At 44.2% G+C, this 16,188-nt stretch overlaps 1 protein-coding gene across 6 annotated transcripts in view; it reads left to right on the forward strand.

Annotated features, from left to right (window-relative positions):
- Positions 1-15,561, forward strand: part of WDR89 (WD repeat domain 89) — a 51,060-nt gene extending 35,499 nt beyond the window's left edge. For 5 of the 6 annotated variants that reach the window (XM_051826414.3, XM_070065062.2, XM_051826415.3 and 2 more), the window contains one exon: positions 13,577-15,561. In XM_051826414.3, the coding sequence (XP_051682374.3) occupies positions 13,608-14,771 (1,164 nt within the window). In that variant the 5' untranslated portion in view covers positions 13,577-13,607 and the 3' untranslated portion in view covers positions 14,772-15,561. Of the gene's footprint in view, positions 1-5,811; positions 5,911-13,576 lie in introns of those variants that run through there. The other variant, XM_089322679.1, reaches the window with a different exon arrangement.
- Positions 15,562-16,188: the final 627 nt, after the last annotated feature.

Below are 16,188 nucleotides of genomic sequence, written 5' to 3' on the forward strand. Positions count from 1 at the left end.
GGTTAAGCCGCCGCCTGGGATGCCAGCATCCCATATGGGTGCCTTTTTGTGTCTTGGCTGCTCCACTTCTGATCCTGCTCCCTGCTGATGGCCTGGGAAAGCAGCTGAAGGTGGCCCCAGTGCCTGGGCCCCTGCACCCACGTCATAAACCTGGAAGAAGCTCCCAGCTTCTGGCTTTGACCTGGCCCAGCCCTGGCCATTGCAGCCATTTGGGGAGTGAACCAGCAGATGGAAGACTTCTTCCCCTCTGTCTCTCTCTCTCCTCCTTTGTCTCTCTAACTCTCTGAATTTCAAATATAGTAAAATGAATCTTTAGAAAAAAACTTTATTACTGTAGACTAGTGTGTTATGCATTTTCTCTAAGTAGTATTACATTTAGTCTAACTTGAATTTCATACACAAAGTAAATGACAGAAAAGAGATTGCTAAAACTCAGATATTTAGTACAAGACATTCTAGATCTTGAAAATTGTTTAGTTTTTTTAAAGTCAATAGTCTTTAGAGACTGTAATCACTATACTTGGAATTTTTAGAATTATGTGCTTCAAGAGTGGGTGTTTGGCATGACAGTTAAGATGCTGCTTAGGAACCTGCATCCCATATCAGAGTGCCTGTTTCACATCCCATTTCTACTTCTAAGTGTTTTTTATTTATTATTATTATTATATTTATTTTCTTTATTTGAAAGAGCTCCAGAGGAGAGGCAGAGAGAGAGAGATGAGACCTTCCATTTGCTGATTCACTCCCCAGATGTCCACAACGGCCCGAGCTAGGCTGATCTGAAGCCAGGAGCCAGGAGCTCATTCTGGGTCTTTCACATGGGTACAGGGGCCCAAGTACTTGGGCTGTCTTCAGCTGCTTTCCCAGGCACATTAGCTAGGAGCTAGATCAGAAGTAGGGCAGCCAGGACTCAAATCAGCACCCATATAGGATGCCAGAGCCCCAGGTGACACCTCTACCAGCTACACCACAGTGCCATCCCCCGTTTCTACTTTTGATACAGCTTCTTGCTAATGTGTACCCTAGGAGGCATCAGGTGATGGTTCAGGTTCTTGGTTTCCTGCCTCTCACATGTAGGAGACCTGGACTGGGTTCTGGGCTCCTGTCTTTGGCCTGGCCCAGTCCCAGCTTTTCCTGATTTTTGAGGAGTGAACCAGCAGATGGAAGATTCTTTGTTGGTCTGGTTTTGTCTCTCTGCCTTTAAAATAAATGAAAATTAAAAAAAAAAAATTTAAACTATGTGCTTCAGATATGTTCACAGCTGATTGATATGGTGAAAATTAGGTTTGGGGCCGGCATGGATGGCATGGTGGCAGGGTACGTCACTACCTGCTATGCCAGCATCTCACATGGGTGATGGTTCATGTCCTATCACACCACTTCATATGCAGCTCCCTGCTAATGCGCCTGGAAAAGCAGTGGAGGATAGTCCAAGTGCTTGGGCGCCTGCACCCTTCGGGAAGACTCAGATGAACATTAACTTGAGACTTTTTTCAGCATAGGGACCTTCCTAGCTGAAAGGAATCTTTTTATGTCTAAAACCTACAGATATCTATCAGGGGTCAAGGGGGAGCCATTTAAAAATATTTATTTATCTATTATTTATTTCAAGGCAAATCAACAGAGAGGGAAAGAGCTTTTTGATTTTTAAAATTTTTGACTGACATGTAAAATGTGTACATTTTCATGGGGTACAGTATTTCCACTCTTATAAAAAGCATTGACAGGTAATTAGCATTTTTGAATACAAGAAGTCTGTGTGGGAGTATATGTAATATTTCTCCTCTTTTCCTTTTTATGTCTGGAGACTGCCAGTTCTTCATACAGTATATCATACGTTACTGAGAACCAGCTGCCCTACTGAACTGTGAAGCATTAAACTTACTGCTTCTGCTAACTGGGCATGGGCGCTCCTTGTCCAGCCTTCCTCTGTCTGCTCTCCTCTGTCCTGCCCAGCCTCTAGTAATCACAGCTCTGTGCTCAGGTCACATGCCATATTCATTGTTCTGTGTCTGGTTTATTTCACTAACACAGTGACCTCTGGTCCCATCCATTTTACTGCAGCTCACTCTTGCTCTAGGGCCCAGTGTTGTGGCATAGCGGGTAAAGCTGCTGCCTGCAGTGCTGGCATCCCATATGGGTGCTGGTTCGAGTCCCGGCTGCTCCACTTCCCATTCAGCTCTCTGCTATGGCCTGGGAAAGCAGTGGAAGATGGCCCAAGTACGTGGGCCCCTGCACCCACATGGGAGACCCGGTGGAAGCTCCTGGCTCCTGGCTTTGCAGCTCTGGTCATTGCAGCCACTTGGGGAGTGAATCAGTAGATGGAAGACCTCTCTTTCTCTGCCTCTGTAACTCTGTCTTTCAAATAAATAAATACTCTTTTTTTTTTTTTTATTTCTTTATTTGGAAGAGTTACAGAGAAAGAAGGAGAGACAGAGAGATCTTCATGTGCTGGTCCTCTCCCCAAATGGCCACAACAGCCAGGGCTGGGCTGGGCTGAAACCAGCAGCCAGGAGTGTCTTCCGAGGCTCCCACGTGGGTAGCAGGGGCCCAAGCACTTGGGCCATCTTCCACTGCTTTCCCAGGCACATTGGCAGGGAGCTGGATCGGATTTGGAGCAGCCGGATCTCAAACCACTGCCCATTTGGGGTGCTGGTGCTGTGGTCCATGACTTTAACCTGCTGCGTCACAGCGCCAGCCCCTCCCAGTTTTTTTTATGACTGAAACTTCTGGCGTGGTACTTACCCAGTATCACTCAGTTTGGGTTTGTCTGTTGTTTTGTTTTGTTTTGTTTTGTTTTTTTTTTTTTTTTTTTTTTTTTTTTTTTTTTTTTTTTTTTTTTTTTTTTTGTGATTAGACTGGGCTGTTGGTGTTTTGGGGAGAATACCACAGAGGTGAAATGTCCATCATCCAGCACATCACACCAGGAAGATGTGATGGTAACATGACCGGTGACTTGGTCAGTGATGTCTCTCTGGTTTCTCTACAGAGAAGTTACTGTCTGTTCTTTCCTTACTCTGTTGTCGGAAGCAGGTAACCTAAGTCCAGACCACACTCAAGGAGAGGAGCACACTCCACCTCCGTGGACAGGGTCTATTTGCAGGTATTATTTGGAATTATTATTTTTCCCCCTATATATATATATATATATATATATATATATATAGGGGGAAAATATATATATTTTTTGCCAGGCAGAGTTAGAGAGTGAGAGAGAGAGAGACAGAGAGAGAGTTATAGACAGTGAGAGAGAGACAGAGAGAAAGGTCTTCCTTCCGTTGGTTTACTCCCCTAATGGCTGCTACAGCCGGCTCTGTGCCGATCCAAAGCCAGGAGCCGGGTACTAACTCCCGGTCTCCCATGCGGATGCAGGGACCCAAGCACTTGGGCCATCTTCCACTGCCTTCCCGGGCCACAGCAGAGAGCTGGACTGGAAGAGGAGCAACCGGGATTAGTACCCGGTGCCCCAACCGGGGCTAGAACCCGGGGTGCTGAGGCTGTAGGCAGAAGATTAGCCAAGGGAGCCACAGTGCAGGCCCCAGTATATATAATTTGAAAGAAAGCAATCTTCTGTTCTCCTGGTTCACTTCCCAAATGCCTGCAACAGCCAGCATTGAAGGCAGGAACCCAGCACTCATTCTAGGCCTCAGTTCAAGTACTTGAGCCCACACCTGCTGCCTCCCAGGTGTGCGTTAGCGGTAAGCTGGAATTGAAAGCAGAGCTGGGATTTGGACCCAGGCTCTCTGTTATGCGATGTGCACATCCAATCCTAAGTCTTAATACTGTCCCCCCGTGCCTGTGCCTGCCCCTTAAAATTCTGCAGGGAAGATTTGTCCCTCTCCTTTATTTACTTACCTATTCATTAAAAAAAAAAAAGTTTATTTGAAAGGCAAAGTGAGAGATAAAGGTAGAGAAAGAGAGATCTTCCATCCATTTATTAGCTCCCCAGAAGGCTGCAGCAGCTGGGCTGGGCCAGACTGAAGCCAGGAGCCAGGAACTCCATCTGGTCTTCCACTTTGGTGTCAGGGGCCCAAGTACCTGGGCCATCTTCCGCCGCCTTCCCAAGTATATTACCAGGAAGCTGGATCAGAAGTGGAGTAGCCAGGACTTGAACGGACACACCTATATGGATGGGACGCTAGCATCACAAGTGCAGTTTAACCTGCTGTACCACAGCGTTGGCTCCTCTTTGTCCTCTAGTATGTAGAATGAACGAACAATTTCTCCTCCCAAATTAATTCCTTTAGTTAAGAAATAATAAACAGATTCTTCGTTAAAGAATACAGTCGACCTTTATGGTTACATAAAAGAACAATAACCTGATATTACAATGAACAAAGGTTCACAAGTTTTGTGAACTTTCAAACCCAGCTTTCCCAGTATGCTTGCTTAATAGCTGTGAAAACATGGGAAAGTTAGTGTCTTTGAGCTTCAGTTTGTTCTGTAAAATGATCATAATACCTGTTTCTCATTGTTAAATGATAAGGATTTTAAGATGGGCTGTAACGGTTGGACGTTTGGCACAGTGGTTAAATTGCTGCTTGGGACACCGCGTACCATTGCAGAGTGCCTTGTTTGAGTTCCTGCTGCTCTGCGTCCGATTCAGCTGCCTGCTAATGTGAAGTGGGCACCAGCTGATGTCTCAAGTTCTTGGTCCTTGCCACCTCTGAGGAAGACCTGGTTTGAGTTTCAGGCTCCTCTTTAACCTGGCCCAACCCTGGCTGTTGCAGGCATTTGGGGAGAAAATCAGCAGATGGAGGATCTTACTCTGTCTCTTTCTGTCTTTCTGACTTTCAAATGAAATGAAAATAAATTTTAAAACTTTTTTTTTAAGTTAAAAAAAAAAACCGTGTTTTAAGTTTTTAGCACATAGCCTACCACTCATTGAATGCCAGTCATGTTTACTTTCTTCTCTGAGGATTAATTATACTTTAAAAAAAAATTGTTTTATCTGAAAGAGTGACATAGAGAAAGTGAGAGAGGGGCCAGGCTGAAGCCAGGAGCCCGAAACTCCATCTGGGTCTCCCACGTGAGTGCCAGGGGCCCAAGCACTTGGGCCGTCTCCTGCAGCTTCCCCGGGTGCATTAGCGGGGAGCTGGATGGGAAGTGGTGCTCTGATGTGGGATGCCGATGTTAACCTCCCCACACTTGGGGCCCTTGCTGTATTCTTACTGTCTTAATCATCGCAGCTGGTTCTTTATGGTGCAGTGAGCAATATTACGTTCTAGCTGTGGGGATTAAGATTTTCTGACCCACAGCTGATACTTCGTTTCAGAAGAAAATTAGTCATTTATCCAACATATACTTCAAATGTGCTGTTACTCTCCGATATTAAAAATGTAACAGTAAATGGTGCTTATCCTGTCAGGTCTTTGAATTATAACGAACATTCATGCCTGAAAATAGAAATACATCTACTTCTAAGGATACTGCTCATTTTTTATTTCATACAAAAGTAATGTGCTGAAGACTTTCAGTACCATACCTTTTGTAATCAGTAGTTTCTCAATAGGTATAATAAATTTTTTGTACCTGTTTTAAAAAAATCCTACTTCTTCTCCTATGGGATTATTTAAGCTGGGCTCTCCTTGGAATTTCATATTCAGGCTGAGCCAGTTGAGACGTAAGTAATGCTAAGTGGCTGCTCCCTGCAATTACGATGTCCTTTGTATAAAAGGAAGAACATTCTATTGGGTTTATTTTAACAGGAGATAAAATGAAATAAGCCTTGATTGGGAAAGAAATAATTTAATTATTACTAAAGTAAAAACTACAAGAGGGGTTCAGACTGAGACGTAGTGATTTTGTTCCAAGCAGTGAACCAGTTAGGACTGATGGTTGATGGGAGATGAGTCAGCGTTTCTCATCCTGCTGTGGTGCTGCAGGCTGGCGGCTGATCGGGAAGTGGAGGTTTGACCTCACTTGTAGTCCCCCCCACCCCCACCCCCGGGTGTGCACGGTGGTGTCTTTCTGAGCGTCTTCCAGCAAGTGCACCGCATTCAGACAGGAGACTTCTGTGTCCCTTTACGTTGTGGCCCAGGGCCAGGGCACTGCTGGGGTTCAGCTGACTGTCCACGTGAACCAGGTGGCTGGCTTTCTGATGGTAATGATTGTTACGAAGGTAGTGAAGGTAGACACACCTGTGGATATTGGTTATGGTTGCCTGCTCCATCCTCTGACTCAAGGGCAAGCAGTTTATTTTTAATGAAGAAAAATTCTTTTTAGCCAAGCAGACAGTCTCGGTTTTAGACTGTGCTAACCTTTCTCTTAATCTGATCTCTCCTTCACATCTCACTTCAGTGACAGGAAGGCTAAGGGCTCGGGGCTTCAGCTGTGTGTGACTGGAAAGGCAGTTTCCTTCCTCTTAGCCTTCCTGGTTGTTTGTTTGTTTTTAAAGATTTATTTTATTTATTTGAAAGGCAGAGTTAGAGAGAGAAAGAGAGATCTTCCACCTGTTGGCTCACTCCCCAGATGACTGCAATGGCCAGGGCTGAGCCAGGCCAAAGCCATGAACTTTATCTGGGTCTCGCACATGGGTGCAGGGGCCCAAGGACTGGGGACCATCTTCTTTCCCAGGCACCTCAGCGGGGAGCTGCATTGGAAGTGGAGCAGCCACTCCAACGCCCATTTGGAGTGGTGGCATTGCAGTTGGTGGCTTGACCTGTTGTGCCACAATGTCAGCCCCTAACTAATCATTCTTTTATGCATTTAACAGAAACTGAAAAAAAAATGTTTAATCTTATTTTTCTCTTCATATGTTTTTGTTAGGTTGAACCATATGAAATTATCAATATAATTTTAATCTATGGAAGTAGGTTTAACATAATACTTCTAAGGAGCCTGTAGCCCAAATGGGGGAATTGGAGATTTGAATGGATGAGTAGCCTGTGTGTGAGAGGGTTTCTGCCTTGGGTAGCCAGGTACCATTGACTAAAGTGGAGAAAATCGGGAAGTATAAGTTTTTGTTTGTTTGTTTGTTTGTTTGTTTTTTTACAGGCAGAGTTAAGACAGTGAGAGAGAGAGAGACAGAGAGAAAGGTCTTCCTTCCGTTGGTTCACTCCCCAAATGGCCGCTACGGCCGGCACGCTGCGCTGATCCGAAGCCAAGAGCCAGGTGCTTCCTCCTGGTCTCCCAGGCGGGTGCAGGGCCCAAGCACTTGGGCCATCCTCCACTGCACTCCCGGGGCAGAGCAGAGAGCTGGACTGGAGGAGGAGCAACCGGGACAGAACCAGCGCCCCAACCGGGACTAGAACCTGGGGTGCCGGCACCTCAGGCGGAGGATTAGCCTAGTGAGCCGCGGTGCCGGCCTTTGTTTTTGTTTTTTAAGGGGAAGGTTCTGGGGAGAGGGGGACATAAAATGATCAGTTTTATTTTGGATAGAGGAGAGTGGCCAGCAGACAGGTGGAACTGTGAATTTGTAGATACAGAGATGGGATCATTGACTGATAGATGTCACTTGAGAACATGAACATGATTGAGGTCAGCTGTAAGAGTGTGGTGGGAGGAGAGACCCTGGGTGGGCATTAGGCACAGCCGTTTAGTCACCACTTGGGACACCTGCAGCCACAACAGGAGTACTTGGGTTTGAGCTCCAGCTCCACTCTGTTTTCCAGCTTCCTGCTGATGCACACCCTGGGAGGCAGCAGGTGATGGCTGAAGAAGCTGAGTCCCTGCCACTGGCATGGGCGGTCTGGATTGAGTTCCTGGGTCCTGACTTCAGCCTAACCTGGCCCAGTCCCCACTGTTTTGGGCATTTATGGAGTAAACAAATAGAAAAGAGATGTCTGTCTCTCTGTGTTTGAAATGGAATAAAATTTTGCTCAGCCCTAAATGTTGCAGGCATGTCGCTCCCCCTCTTCGTGGAGGAACGACACAGGACCCTGCGCTGTTCTCTTGTCTGCTCGGCCCTCCCCGGGTTTGCTGCTGGTTCTTCCCGGGTTGGCTACCGTCCCTTCCACCTCCGTGGAAGGGCGGTTCCCCCTGCCACTTTCCCCACTTCCGTGGGGGAGCGGCACACCGCCGGCCGGATCTCTCGGGGGCTGCTCAGGTGTTCCCCTTAGATGTTCCTGGTGCATGTTGTCTCTCTCCTCCTTTATAGTCCTCTTCCACCAGTCCCAACTCTGCTACCCACACGCCGAGTACGCTGCTCTCCTCCAATCAGGAGCAAGTCCTGCTGTTTATTGGTTGAACTGGAGGCAGCTGTGTAGAAGCTGTTTCCTCCTCTCCCAGCACCATATTGTGGGAGAGCAGATGCATAGAATAAGTCTTAATTCGAGTAACAGTCTAGTCTGAGTTGCTCCCCACACAGGCATTTGGAAAATGAATCAGCAAATGAGAGATCTCAATCTCTGTCTTTTGGCCTTTCAAATAATTAATAGATAAGTAGAATTTGAAGACTATAAAATGAATCGATAGAAGGCTATATTTCAAGCAGGACTCACTTGCATAATTATGAAAACACAGGTTGAGGATTTTCATAGTTCCTCTTAAGAAATTAAGCTGTCTTACTATTTGTGGACAAATATAAATTCTGTGGTTTGAAAGGATTGTGAGATACACCTAATTTATCTCTGATATCTCTCCTCCTCCTTTTTCTTCTTTTAGAAGTGTTCCTATGTTGATTTTGTTTTTTGAAGGACATTGCATATAAACAGAGTGCCATGTGGCCAGCCTTTGGTTGTGGTAGTCACTTAGTTCTGAAGTGTTAGTTTGCTATAAGGATCCATCTGGGACACACTCCGCCTGCCTCCCCACCCAGGCCCCAGAACTGAAGCTTTGCAGGAGAGTGTTCCGCTGGGAGCTGGGAGCCAGGCTGTCCAGCCAGCACACAGGGAAGAGGGCACTGCTGCTCTCCTGCTTGGGCGCAGCAGTCCTGTAAGTCACTGGTGGCTTAAAAGCCACATCAGGCTTTAGAGGTTTGGCATCAGTCAGACCTCTCGTATGCAGAGATCAGTATGGAGTAGTAGTGAAGACTTGTTTCTTTTGTGGTTATTCAAAATGTTTATTTTCAGCTGCTTTAAAGGCAGAGAGAAGAGAGAGAATCTTCCATCCACTGGTTCACTCCCCAGATGCCAACAACAGCCATGCTGGGCCAGTTCAAAGTCAGAAGCCAGGAGCTGCATACAGGTCTCCCATGTCAGTAGCAGGGACCCATGCACTTGAACCATCATCTGCTGCCTCTCAGGATGCATTATTATCTCTCTCTCTCTTTTTTAAAAAAAGATTTATTTATTTATTTGAAAGTCAGAGTTACACACAGAGAGAGAAAGAGAGGCAGAGAGAGAGAGAGAAAGGTCTTCCATCTGCTAGTTCACTTCCCAATTGGCCACAACGGCAGGAGCTGCGCTGATCCGAACCCAGGAGCTTCCTCCAGCCAGGTCTCCCACGTGGGTGCAGGGGCCCAAGGACTTAGGCCATCTTCTGCTTTTCCAGGCCATGGCAGAGAGCTGGATGGCAAAGTGGAGCAGCCAGGACTTGAACTGGCGCCCACATGGGATGCCGGCACTGCAGGCAGCAGCTTTACCTGCTGTGCCACAGTGGCGGAGCTACATTATTATCTCGGAATGCAATCTGGAATCTGGACTGGAAGCAGAAGTGCTAGGAATTGAACCAGTCACTGGGCCTCCGAGGTTGTGGCTTAGCCTGCTGCCAGTGTCTGCCCCTAGACCTGTTTCTTTTATAGTGGCATGTGCATACTTGACCTAGTGCAGGAGAACAGGCAGTTGTTTCATCTGGGATTTGAGAGGTGTCTTCCTTCCAGTATATAGGCAGCACATTTTAAGCTAAATACACATTTTAGGATATATTTGAATAGCTTGTGGCAAAAGATTATTTTAAATGTTTTCTTCACAAATACATTTGTTTCACTATTTCCTTCGTGTGCTTTAAGATACTATTAGAGAGAGGGCCTTTATTAATGTCCATGGCAGAAGGCCCTGCAGACACACAGACACGCGCCATGTCCTTCTGGATCTGTTTTGTTTTCTCCTACAGCCGTTCAGCTTTTGATATGAAAGTTGAGTCAATTATGTATTCATTTATTCAACAGCCATTTATTAATAACAAGAAAGAGGTAATAAGTTTAACAGAATAGGGATTTCCAAAAATTGCACGGAGTGAAAAGAACAAATTGCAAAATGATACATATCAATGTGATGACATTTTATAAATGCTTAATCTCACAGGAGTAAAGTTTTGGTTGTAATGTTTACTTCTTTAAATTAAAAAACTGAAGCAAATGTGGTAAAATGTTAGCATCTGTCAAATCTGGGTGGTACATATTTGGGTGTCTGCATACAGTCTTCCACACCTCTTTGTACATTTAAAGTGTTTCATAGTTAAATATTTTTAATTTTTGGAAGTACCACTTTTAGACTTATTTGGTTCTTTCAGAGGGATTTTCTGTGTAGGGCTTACAGGTTAATGCAGTGATATCAAAAGGAAATAGAAACTGGCTTGCAGTGTTACTCAGTGACCAAGTTGGGAAAATTTGAACATCAAAAAGAACTAAGTGGCCGGCGCCGTGGCTCACTAGGCTAATCCTCCACCTTGCGGCGCCGGCACACCAGGTTCTAGTCCCGGTTGGGGCGCCGGATTCTGTCCCGGTTGCCCCTCTTGCAGGCCAGCTCTCTGCTATGGCCCGGGAGTGCAGTGGAGGATGGCCCAAGTGCTTGGGCCCTGCACCCGCCTGGGAGACCAGGAGAAGCACCTGGCTCCTGGCTTCGAATCAGCGCAGTGGGCAGCGCACCGGCCGCGGCGGCCATTGGAGGGTGAACCAACGGCAAAAGGAAGACCTTTCTCTCTGTATCTCTCTCTCTCACTGTCCACTCTGCCTGTCAAAAAAAAAAAAAAAAAAAAGTGATGGATTATAACACAGTTTTTTTTAAAATACTTAATTGTTTTTTTGAAATAACATTTTAAACTTATGTTACAGTCAAAGGCTTGTTGGCTCCATTAAATAAAGAGTTCAACAAACAAAAAGTATAAAGAACATTAGTCCGGCAGGGAAATAGGCACCATAACACTACTTTTTTTTTTAATTTTTAAAGATTTGTGTTTTTGAGAGTTGAGTTACAGACAGTGAGAGTGAGAGACAGAGAGAAAGGTCTTCATCAGCTGGTTCATTCCCCAAATGGCTTCAATGGCTAGAGCTGAGCTGATCTGAAGCCAGAGGCCAGGAGCCAGGAGCCAGGAACCTCTTCTAGGTCTCCCACGCTGGTACAGGGGCCCAAGCATTTGATTCATCTTCTACTGGTTTTCCAGATTATATCAGAGAGCTGGATTGCAAGAGGAGCAGCCAAGATTAGAACTGGTGCCTGTATGGGACGTTGACGCCGCAGGTGGAGGTTTAACCTGCTGTGCCACAGAAATGGCCCCCATTACACAGTTTTTAAAAATCTTGATTCCTTAATGATATCCAAAGAAAGAAAAGACTTTTTTTTTTAATACAAGAATAGAGTGTGGCTAAATAGACATTTCTTAAAAGAAGAAATAAATTTAAAGAAATTTTTTAAAAGGAAACTTCTGATTTCTAAAAAAAGAATATGTTCAAAATCACTAATCATCTGGGAAAACTAAATCAAAACCCAGATGAAATATCATTTCACTGCAGTTAGAATGGTTACCATCAAAAAGCCAAAACATGGGGCCAGCACTGTGGCATAGTGGGTAAAGCTGCCGCCTGCAGTGCTGGCATCCCATATGGGTGCTGGTTCGAGTCCCCGCTGCTCCACTTCCAATCCAGCTCTCTGCTGTGGCCTGGGAAAGCAGTAGAAGATGGCCCAAGTCCTTGGGCTCCTGCACCCATATGGGAGACCCAGAAGAAGCTCCTGGCTCCTGGCTTCAGATCATTCCAGCTCTGAACATTGCAGCCATTTGGGGAGTGAACCAGCGGATGGAAGACTTCCTCTCTCTCTCTCTCTCTCTCTTCTCTGCCTTTTAAATAAATAAATAAATCTTTAAAAAAAGAAAACGTGATTTCACTGGTGAAAAGCACAATAGAAAAACTTGTGATGATGTCACTAGGGAGGCGTATTTCCCTGGCATTGAACCCACCATGAAGACGCAGTCCCTGAAGCCAGAATACCTAGGTTCAAGTCCCAGCTCGACCTTCTGCAAGCAGTTCCTGCATGAGAAGCACTTCTCCAGGATTCTGTACTGAAAACCTTCATGTTTTCAGTTTCCTGTTGTCTTAGTAACAAATTGCCACCAGTTTAGTAGCTTGAAACTGCAGGCGTTTGTTATCTTTCAGTTATGGAGGTCAGAACGTCCAATATGACCGTCCAATATGGGCTCAGTTTAAGGTATCCCCAGGGCTGCTTGGCCATTTGGAGGCTCTGAAGGAGGTTGCCTTTCCTTTCCCAGTTTCTGAAGGCCACCTGGATTTCTTGGTTTATGACTCTCATCTTGAAAACTAGCAGCACTGTGGCTCCCTGTGCCTACCTTTCACAGTAACATCTCCCTCTGTCCCTCTTCTGCCTCCCTCTTCTACTTTTAAAAACATTTGTGATTACAGTGGACCTACCCAGATAATCTGGAGGATAATCCCCCTATTTTAAGGTCAGCCTTAAATAAGGCTGATTAGCAACCTTAATTCCATCTGCAACCTCAATTCCCCCTTGCCACGTGACTTGCCATATTCACAGGTTCCAGGGATTAAGGCATGGGCATCTTTGGGGAAGTATTTTTTGGCCTACACATCCATGATTAAATTCTAAAGCTGTATAAGGCAGCTGGGGCCCAGATCTGGGAGGCGATTCTGAGTCCTTGTCAGTGCCTGTGGTTAGTACCAGGGCCTGGGTTTGAGCTAAAGGAAGCACTAAATGGTATATGTACAAAGGTACCTCAGGAAGTACATGGAAAATGGAATTAAAGGATAGATTTCTTGTGGTGCAAAAAAATTGTTAAATCCATGCATACAGGGTCCAATGGGGAGAAGAAAACTGCATGGATTTCAAAACTTTTTGCAGAAAAATAAATTTATCTTTTAGTTACATTTTCTATAAACTTTTAAAGGTACTCATATATGTTATCTAATTCTCGTACTAGCATAGAATATATATGGTAAATTCAACATTAAAAAGTGGCTGAATTAGAAGACAAGTGAATTTTAGTTACACCGTGGTAGGGAAATTACTAAAATACTAAGTTCTATTTCTGTTCTTCTGTGCTAGCCCTCAAAGGAAATTAAGTTTATTTTTTAGTTTACTTGTAAGGCAGAGCGGCACAGAGAAAGAGATGTTCCATTCACTGATTTCATTCCCTAAAGGGCTGCGACAGGCAGCCAGACAAGCTGGGAGTCCTGAACTTCCTCCAGGCCTCTCACCTGGCTGGCGGTAACCAGCAGCTTGAGCCATCACCTGCTGCCTCCCCAGGACCGCGTTAATAGGAGGCTGTATCTAAAGCAGAGTAGCCTGGACTTGAACCAGGGTCTCTGATATGTGAGTAGGGACTGTGCCAGGTGGTGGCTTAACCCGCTACGCCACCATACCCACCCCCAAAGAAAGTAAATCATGATTGAATTGCAGTTTTGGTGAAGGAGGCATAAGTTTAATTAAAATGTTTGTATTTTTATTAGAGTTTTGTTACCCTGGGATGCTGCTGCTGATATGGAGAAGATTGAGGAGCAGCTTGCCAATCTACGCATTGTTAAACGTTCCTCAGAAACTGAAGAGCCCACCTACCTGCTTGGCGTGGACACGTCGAAGACCGTCCATGCAGAAGAGGGAAGCTTGGTTGCTGTTTTGTGTTCCAGTGGATCAATCAGAATATATGACAAAGAAAGGTTAAATGTACTACGAGAATTTAGTGGCTATCCCGGACTTCTTAATGGAGTCAAATTTGCAAATTCCTGTAATAGTGTGTATTCATCATGTACTGATGGCACTGTAAAGTGCTGGGATGCTCGCCTAGCCAGTGAGAAACCTGTTCAACTGTTCAAGGGTTACCCTTCCAATGTTTTCATCAGTTTTGACGTCAGCTGCGATGATCATGTCATTTGTGCTGGCACAGAGAAAGTCGATGATGATGCTTTGTTGGTCTTTTGGGATGCGAGGATTAGTCCTCAAGACTTGTCTACCACTAAAGACCCACTGGGTGCATATTCAGAGACACACAGTGACGACATCACTCAGGTCTGCTTCCACCCCAGCAACCCCCACCTAGTAGTCTCAGGTTCAACTGATGGCCTGGTAAATGTATTTGATATCAGTGTTGATAATGAAGAGGATGCCCTGGTCGCAACCTGCAACTCAGTTTCATCAGTAAGCTCTATTGGTTGGTCGGGGAGAGACTACAAACAGATTTACTGCATGACACATGATGAAGGGTTTTGCTGGTGGGACCTTAATCATTTGGAGACTGATGAACCCATTACACGTTTGAGCATCCAGGATGTCAGAGAGAACATTGACATCAAAGAAGGTAGCTTGGACTACTTGATTGGTGGCCTCTATCATGAAAAGATGGACAGATTGTTTGTTGTCGGAGGAACGAACACAGGCAGGATTCACTTGATGAGCTGCACCACGTCAGGACTGACACATGTGTCCACTCTCCAGGGAGGGCATGCGGCCACAGTCCGATCTTTTTGCTGGAGTGTGCATGATGACTCCTTGCTGACTGGGGGAGAAGATGCACAGTTGTTACTCTGGAAACCTGCAGCTGTAGAGAAGACCCTTGCGAAGAAAGACAGCCTGAAAATCGCGTCTTCTGTGCACCAGCGAGTGCGCGTTCACAGTAGCGATTCTTACAAGAGAAGGAAAAAGCAGTGACACTGAGAGTTCACGTGGTAGGTCTTGTAGTGTCAAGTGATTCCTTTGGCTTACTTCCTCTAGAAGACGTGTTAAGGCTCATCTGTAAAAATAAGCCAGTTACCAAACAGTCCTGGACACATGTTAAGAATGGTTTAATTCAGGTGTTCTCCTATTCTAAAAAAATTTTAAAGCCACCAATTGAGTAAAAAAAATCAGGTTAAATGAAATGACATTCTTCATTTTTAAAACCATCAATTGAGTTAGTAAATGTTAAAAAAGACATAACTCCGACAAGGATATTTCAGAAGCAGGTAGCTAGTGAAAATAAAACAGATAGTTTGGGCATTTTTTAAGCTCATTTTTTTACATTTTAAATTACTGTCATTGCTTATAAAACCAAATGTTAATTTGAACAACTTCTAATTGCTTAATACATGTAATATATTATGTTGGAGTATTTAAATGTAAATATTCTAATGAATTTAAATAGCCTTAATCTTTTAAAGAAAATGGTAGACATCTAAAATGAGAAAAATATAGTTGATAAAATGTTTTCATCTTTACTTTGAGCAGTAAGTGTTTTGCTGATGAAAAGGAAATTATCTTATAAAATTCATTTTGAGACGAAAAATAAAAGGCAATAATAAATATACTAGCAAAAGATTATTTTTGTTACAAAATATTCTTTTAATAATTTGTGATAAAATTTTCTTCCATAATTTTAAACTTGAACTTGTTTATTGCTAATTTTTTCATCCTTCAAAAAATATCTGTAAAGAATCTTAATAAAAGAGTTGATCTCTTTAAAGTTTGATATCTTTTCTTACTGTTGAAGATAAAAAGATATTTTTGTAGATATTAGAAATATTGTTGTAACACCATAAATGTTTCTTTAGAATCTCTTACATTTTTCTTTAAATGTTAAGCAATGAATTATCCTTGAGACTGATCTGGAGGGAAAAATTTATTTTTCTGCTTGACATTTAGACTATGGCAAAGCTTAACTCAGATGGTATAGTAGGTAACTCACTCTTTAACATATTCAAAATACATAATTCCTCTTTGAAGAAATTCAACTATTCTTGCCATTATCCAAAACATAAACCTGAGGATAATTCTGGACTTTGCTCCTCTCTTTTCTCTTACCCAGTCGTTCCTGAGCCCTGTGCATTCCACCTCCTCAGGTCCGTCAGCTGCTCTGCCTTGGCCCCACTGCTGCCTTAGAGCAGACTCATCATCTCTCATCTTGTTGGGAGACTTGGGCTCTTGTCCGCTTCCACCCTTCTTTCCTGCTGCTTCTGGGCTGAACGTTGGAAACACAGATCTGAGGATGCCTCTGACTGCTTAAAGCTCTTGGCATATTTGCATGTTTTGTGGAGCACTGTATTAACATTAAAAAATCATGTTTTTCTTTTAAAAAAAAAAGGATTTATTT

This window comes from Oryctolagus cuniculus, chromosome 20 (genome assembly GCF_051225735.1).
Source record: "Oryctolagus cuniculus isolate XC-2025 breed Fujian yellow rabbit chromosome 20, ASM5122573v1, whole genome shotgun sequence".
Taxonomy (NCBI): Eukaryota; Metazoa; Chordata; class Mammalia; order Lagomorpha; family Leporidae; genus Oryctolagus; species Oryctolagus cuniculus.